We start from the raw sequence: 7,900 nt of genomic DNA, 5'->3' as shown, positions 1-7,900 counted from the left end.
TGGGGAAATAGTTTTACTTTGTGTAATGACTCATCCATTCCCAGTCTCTATTCAAGCCTAAGTTAATTGTATCCAGTTTGCAAATTAATTCCAATGCAGCAGTCTCTCATTGGAGTCTGTTTTTGAAGCTTTTTTGTTGAAGGATAGCCACTCTTAGTTCTGTAATCGAGTGACCAGAGAGATTGAAGTGTTCTCTGACTTGTTATAATTCTTGACGTCTGATTTGTGTCCATTCATTCTTTTACATAGAGACTGTCCAGTTTGACCAATGTACATGGCAGAGGGGCATTGCTGGCACATGATGGCATATATCACATTGGTAGATGTGCAGGTGAACGAGCCTCTGACAGTGTGGCTGATGTGATTAGGCCCTATGATGGTGTCCCAACACCTACAAGATCTCTATCATGCATTCCTACAACTACAATACCCACTTGCTGAAGTGAAGAAACAGATTGACAGAGCCAGAAGAATACCCAGAAGTCACCTACTACAGGACAGGCCCAACAAAGAAAATAACAGAATGCCACTAGCCATCACCTTCATCCCCCAACTAAAACCTCTCCAACGCATCATCAAGGATCTACAGCCTATCCTGAAGGACGACCCATCACTCTCACAGATCTTGGGAGACAGGCCAGTCCTTGCTTACAGACAGCACCCCCAATCTGAAGCAAATACTCACCAGCAACCACACACCACACAACAGAACCACTCACCCAGGAACCTATCCTTGCAACAAAGCCCGTTGCCAACTCTGTCCACATATCTATTCAGGGAACACCATCATAGGGCCTAATCACATCAGCCACACTATCAGAGGCTCGTTCACCTGCACATCTACCAATGTGATATATGCCATCATGTGCCAGCAATGCCCCTCTGCCATGTACATTGGTCAAACTGGACAGTCTCTACGTAAAAGAATGAATGGACACAAATCAGACGTCAAGAATTAGAACATTCAAAAACCAGTTGGAGAACACTTCAATCTCTCTGGTCACTCGATTACAGACCTAAGAGTGGCTATCCTTCAACAAAAAAGCTTCAAAAACAGACTCCAATGAGAGACTGCTGAATTGGAATTAATTTGCAAACTGGATACAATTAACTTAGGCTTGAATAGAGACTGGGAATGGATGAGTCATTACACAAAGTAAAACGATTTCCCCATGTTATTTCTCCCCCCCCACCCCACCCCCCACTGTTCCTCAGATATTCTTGTTAACTGCTGGAAATAGCCTACCTTGCTTGTCACCATGAAAGGTTTTCCTCCTTTCCCCCCCTCCCCCCCCGCTGCTGTTGATGGCTTATCTTAAGTGATCACTCTCCTTACAGTGTGTATGATAAACCCATTGTTTCATGTTGTCTGTGTGGGTATATCAATCTCCCCTCTGTTTTTTCCACCAAATGCATCCGATGAAGTGAGCTGTAGCTCACGAAAGCTTATGCTCTAATAAATTTGTTAGTCTGTAAGGTGCCACAAGTACTCCTTTTCTTTTTGCGAATACAGACTAACACGGCTGCTACTCTGAAATACAACATCTAGGATGACCTGAGAAGGTTCATAGTAGAGTGTCAGGGCATGTGTGCATGGACTCTTGCCAAACAATATTGTGGATATATAAGACAATGCCCTTTTATAATAGTTAGTGTTAAATGAGATATGGAAGCTGCTGAAAACCTGTTATGAAACATTGTCTAGCATGACAGCATCTGATACAGAGATGAGAGAGGGCTTGTGCGCTCCCCCTAAAGGACTATTTAAGGTTCACTGGTCCTTTAAGACCCCATTACCCTGGTCATCTGGCCTATACCCAGTGGTGCTGGAACTAGGGATGTTGGGGATGCTGCCACACTCCTTGGCTTGAAGCAGTAATAACAAACACCAAATACATGATTTCCATCATCAGCACCCCCACTATAAAAATTATTCCAGCATGCCTGCCTATGCCAGCTACTCTTCAATCCCTGTTTTGTAATCCTCCCAGGGGCCTGACTATGTGCAGAAAATCCAGTCCCTTTTAACTGTTTCCCAGCAACCTCTCCCCACTGGTTTCTGGATCTGTTCCTAAAGCAGCTCCTTGCCAGCTCTCTGCTGGGGTGCTCCCTTGCCTCTCTGGCAGCAGCCCACTTCTGCCTGAGCTGCAGTTTTTTATCACAGCTTTTGATAGTCAAATAATGAGCCACAGGTGGGGGAGTAGCAGTTCTGGCCATTAACTCCTTCGTGGCCATTGCAGCATAAGGTCTATGAACACCATTGCAAGGGGCCATGTCCTGCTTATCTGACTCACGCAAGACTTCAGCAGGAATTTTATGCGAAGGGAACATGAGTGGGCCCAGGGTCTGTTACATGACTGTGTTGTGCTGCAGGAGGAAATGAGTTTGCTGTGTAATGGAGTTGGCAGATGATCATAAAGTGCTGGTCTGAAAGGTCAAACCCTTCATGTAACTTGTTACTCAAGTTCACCATCTGTTTTTATGATATGCTTATACTCTTAGGAGTATATTTTTATTGTTTTATGAGTGTCTGTCATGCATTCTTAGCTGGGAGAACAGCAGAGCAGTTCGGCTTTCTAGCGATATACAGAGAGTTGTCACTGAGGGAATAATCTGAAGATGTTGGAGTCACGACAAGTGTATCTGAGGATGACATATGGCCGGCAGAACCTTTGTTAAGGATGCTAATGTTCAAGGATGAGCCCAGGCTCTGTTTGCAGGACCGGCACTTAGAAAAAACATCCTTTCATTTGTAAACTGAGCAAATATAAAGGGACATTATAGAGAGACGCTGAGTAATTTAATCCGACAATGCCATTTTTGCAGTTGGTGTTTTGAGCAGAACAGCACTATGGGCCTGATCCTGTAAAATTCAAGTCAATGGGAGTTTTTGACATGGATTTCAGCAGGGCCTTGTGACAGAGCATCTTGAAAAATGTGTAGACTCTATTCTGGCTGTCTATGATTAAATGACTTATAATCAAATGTCTTCACAGAATAGTCTTCACTAAATAATAATAACTGCAGTAACTGTCTGGGGGAGTTGGGGGAGTCAGGACTCCGGAGATTGTTCCCCCTCTTAGTCTGAGAAAGCCCAGATTTGGTGACCTTCCTGGCATGCTGAAAAAGACATCAGTTTGATTGGGGTTTGGAGAGGGCTGCTGCAGGTATGTTCTCAGAATGATGAAGGGGTGAATAGGAACTTTTTCATAGGTGGCTGGCTGGCTGAGTTCCTATCTGATTGGTTCTTTAATGCTGCTGGTCCATACCTAATATTAATTGAGTGCTGGAGGGCCCAGAGCCTTGTATAGCTATCTTTATACAAAACTATTTACATCAAAATTAATTAATAAAATAAAGAGTAGAACAGGTGAGAAAGGTATTTCATACGTGATGATATACGCATGTGCCCAAGGTGTATATATATATCCAAGAAAGCTGGACATATCACCAATCTGCATTTTCTTGACTGTGTTGTTCTTCTTGTAGAAATACTTTATATTTACTTAAAAGTGAAAATGTCTCTTTAGAAAATGTATAAATCTTATCTAACATCTCAAGGGCTGACAAAAGTCCCTGGTTTTGTTTCTATTTTAGAAAGTAAAAAAAGCATTCTTACTGAAAAAGTCCTTAGTTTATATTTGTGTGTGTCATACTTTCAACAGGAATGATTTTAATCAATAAACTAATTAAGGGGCTGTTAATCTTGTCAAAGAGCTTGATAATAAAATTCAGATGAATAACCTCAGAGTAGTAGATCTCCTTGAATGCTTTGAAAATATGGGCAAGTAAACCAGCTATTTTGTCCAAGGGACTTTCAAACATGTTGGATGCTGCTAACTTCAGAGGACAGGTATGACTGATTTCAGGCACTAAGACACACTTCACAGGGAAAAGATACCTCCTGTATTTGTAGGCCCAGCCTAATCACTTACGAGACTCCTTCTCTTAGGGACTTGACTTTGAAGCAGAATATTGAAGAACTAACTTAAGGACATGGCCGTATTTCTTGGATGACACACCCACCATGGTAAAAAGGAGGTGGTGTTTTAATACTCTGAAGAGCCAGCTTTGGACACTCAGGCTTAGTTTTGCAGGCATCTATCGGGCAAATCTGATCACCAGGGTCCAGCTCCTTAGCCCAGGCTTGTTATCTCAAAGGGGAGCCAAGATAACTCTAATTGAGTAAATGGGTTTAGGTAACAGAGTATAAACAAGCTCCTTTTTCTCAGAAGAGCAGACCCGCCCTCTGCCGTATCTGTCACTGTTGGACTGGTGTAGATCTCCTTCCCTCTTCCCTATGTGCATAAATAATAAAGACTGACCAGAAATAAGGGTTAAACAACAGGTAAGTGTATTAAGGGATAAATTACAGATAAGGGAAAGGATAAATGTAAACGAGCAATAACTATATAAACAAACACAAAGCCAGTGACACAGCAGCCCTTCCTATGAGCATAAAGCTCAGGCCCAAAAATACAGAACCCACCCTGGCAATTGAAAATGTAACCCCAACTAAGAAAAACCTAATTATTATGTCTCACTATATTCCCAGCACTTCTGTGGCAGCGAAGTCCAGGACCTCCACTCCGTGGGTAACTGGAACCCGTAGAGGAGGAGCACTGGAGAGTCCCTCGATGACAGTTGGCATGGAAGAAATGGACCAAGAACCCTTTTGTTGTTGACGTTCCCAGGAACAGGAGCAGATAAGGTGGAATGCATCTTCCTGTTTCTTCTCACCTCAGAAGTGAATGATATTCTTCGATGGTGTGCTGGTGCCAGGAAGACCCAAGATGGACTGCACTACCAGTCTGTGATTACAGTCCTTTTATACAGTGTGTGGCAGGAAAACATGGTATGCTCCTGGGAAAGACGGGAAACAGTCTGAGGTGGTTTGGCCTTGAGATCGCCCAGAGGCAGGAAAAAACAGTTTAATCCAGTTACTTGCAGGCCAAGCTGACAGTGCATAGTGGGGTCACAAAATGGAGTCACAAGAGTCCATCTTGGATTGCTGCAATATCCTTAGAAACTGATTATTGGGTCTAATACACACATGTAACTTAATAAACCATGAACAATATAACATTTCATACCCAACAGGCTAAGTCCTCTCTGTACTGCTGTGGTGGCATAAAGGGGACTCGACTGAAGGGGCAGTTGGGTATTTCTCTGTCACAGGAGAATCCCCTGGTGGTGCAAAGCCAACTTACAGGGTCTTCTAGGGTGAGACAGATGTGGCAACTTGAGGAGGTATGGCCTGAGCATGCTGTGCTCCGGTTATCCCTTTCAGTGTAATGGCCCTTGGGGGACTGTTCCTGCCAGCGTATGTTAGAGCAGCCCTGTAGCCCACAGGTTCTGAGGACACAGAGATGAAATAACATGGAGTTCCAGTACACCTGAGGATCCAGTCCTAGATCTGGAGGACTGCATACAGTCTCTGAAAGATGTTTGCACCATTTGACCCACACATTTCACCAGACCAAGGAATTGACAACAGGTGTCATTTACAGGTACTACTGCACTGGTCCTGGAGATGGTTAACCAGGAAGAGTGACCAGGTTTGCTCCAATCTAGTTTTAACCATGGTTACTGAAATGCTATTGAACATGGTTTGGCCTTGTCTACACTTACAGGTACAATATATTCAGCACTGGGGAAGAAGGGCTGTTAGAGTAGAGAAAACACCCCACAACAAGTTGCAGTCAGTACCATGTGCATTGTGGGCACATAATACATACTAATAATTAGCCCATTTGGTGGAATCTTTGTGAGTCCACAGTTGGTAGTACTGCTGTAGTATGTCAGAAAGTCAACACTGGCAGTGTCTTTTGTCTTTTGTTTGGTGGTGTGTCCCCAGGCATACTGCCAGTGGCAGTGACTGAGCTTGGGCACAAGACTGTGGGGGGATGAAGAACTCCTGCTCCGATGCACTTTAGTTCATTTGTGGCACCCTGAGTTAGAAAAGCTAAGATTAGGAGCTGCATGTGCCTCTGTCCCTGCCCCTAGACTGAGAGCCTCTCTCATTTCAGCAGCAAAGAGGAGGGGAGGTGACTGTCCTTTGCAAGGCTCTGTAGGGGAGAGAAAGGAGGGGTTTCCTGTGGATTAGCCCTTGATATTACAGAAAGCCTGGTGAGCCACTGGTGACACTTCACCTTCCTTTGAGCTGCATAAAAGGCTGGGATCACTGCTGCAATTGCCACTCACTGCTCTTCCCCTGATTCCAGCTGTGCTCCCAGTACCTGTCTGTATCACCCGTAAACTTCTTCACTGCCGCTGCCTTCTGCACAGACCGAGATCCACTGGGTAAGTCAACTGGGACTTTCAACCTTATTGATGGCAGTTTATTTTTTTAAACTGTCTAATTTAGTGACTGGTGTCCTTCCCTGTGCCAGGGAGAGGAGAGGTGAGAAAAACAATAGTGGAAGTGCTATTCTGCCACCAACTAATGAATTAGATTCTGAAGCTGGTTTGACTGACAGTGAGAAAGAAAATGTTTTGTGATTTGCCTGGAGTTCCCCACTGCATTTAAGTTACCAATAAAATTAGATATCCAAAGTAATAATGTATTTTATTAAGTTAAGGAGAAAACTCATGTAAGACTGTTGGCTGAATAGTTAAAGAGCTCAAGAGCTAGTATATGGAGAGGAAAAAAAGAACATTTTGCTTAGAAATTTGGATGTATGTGTATGTACCATATATAATACACATACATACACACACACACACAAGAGCTCATTTATTCAAACCTGTTTAGTACACAATACCCTTTTCTCTAAATCTAGGTTACACATCCCCAGGTATATCAGTAACCCGTTAACATACCTGATTTTCTGAATCCTTGAATCCCCTTTTACACAAATGGTTTTAATTTCCCCAAAACATTAATGAAAATGGGGATTGTGCTGTGTATAAATCCACATATACCACACCGGTTTCCTATATAAATATATGCATATGTACATACATATACCTGTCTGTGCTCTGTGTACATATGTAATAAAGCATTGTACAAAATACAGGATTTATATATACGTTTCATGTACTTGTATTTATATAGAGAACTAAAATATACAGCTACAATATGCTTTTATGGAGGGTTTCACCTGACAGTTTGCACTAGTTAAACTTTGTACCCATTATAAATAAGAGAAGTAACAGCTTAACTAATGAATGGCTGGCAGGTTTATGGGATGTTGAAAATTAGGATCTTTTTAAAAAGGCTTGATCATGCTTCCTTTGGAAAACTCATTAACACTAACGAGAGTTGATTTTGGCTCTAAAATGATATATTCTTAGTTAATTTTAGCTCTTGATGTGTTTGTTTGAAGAAGTAAAATACCTAGAATAAACTGGTTGGTCTTTTGAAAACCAGTTAAAATATGAGTTGTTGGGTTTTGCGATTTGCAATTGCATTTCTGAGCTACAAGCGCTCTTCCTTTATGATTTAGAAAACTTGTCCTGTGCCGGTCGGTTACTGTAGGAAATTGCTAAGACAAGAGTTCACATAATCTCTTTGTTAATATAAAATATCGTAGGGTGGCAAATATTTTTAGTAAAGTTGCTTTAAAAATCTCAGGTCTGGTTCTGCCATGGATCATGTGGGTTTGATAGCCATATAACTTCATTGATTTCAAGTCAATGACTCCTGATTTACCCTGGCGTCTGTGAGAGGGGAACCAGGCCTTTGGACTATACAAGTCAATGTACAATGCATGGAAAAACTCCCTGTATGCACCCGAATTTACACACTTAAATAACATTTTCAAACCCCAAAGAGGAAAACACCTTAAGTTATGGCATCTATGGACAGAAAGATATGATGATTTCTTTAAAGAGAGCATTTTTACTGTTCAGTTAGAAGAAAGATTAAATATCAAGATTCAATATTTTAAATGTTTCC

General features: G+C 42.2%; 1 protein-coding gene across 6 annotated transcripts in view; it reads left to right on the top strand.

Moving 5' to 3' along the window:
• Positions 1–270: 270 nt before the first annotated feature.
• LOC119854430 (broad substrate specificity ATP-binding cassette transporter ABCG2-like) overlaps positions 271–7,900 on the top strand; it is a 41,541-nt gene continuing 33,911 nt past the window's right edge. The window contains exon 1 of one of the 6 annotated variants that reach the window (XM_043513502.1): positions 271–331. In XM_043513502.1, coding sequence (XP_043369437.1) covers positions 324–331 — 8 coding nt within the window. In that variant the 5' untranslated portion in view covers positions 271–323. Of the gene's footprint in view, positions 332–5,499; positions 6,304–7,900 lie in introns of those variants that run through there. The other 5 variants (XR_006280940.1, XR_006280941.1, XM_043513506.1 and 2 more) reach the window with 5 other exon arrangements.

This window comes from Dermochelys coriacea, chromosome 4, assembly GCF_009764565.3.
Source record: "Dermochelys coriacea isolate rDerCor1 chromosome 4, rDerCor1.pri.v4, whole genome shotgun sequence".
In the NCBI taxonomy this organism is placed as follows: domain Eukaryota; kingdom Metazoa; phylum Chordata; order Testudines; family Dermochelyidae; genus Dermochelys; species Dermochelys coriacea.
Note: the sequence above shows the minus strand (reverse complement) of the source record. Positions and strands in the feature narration are given on the sequence as shown.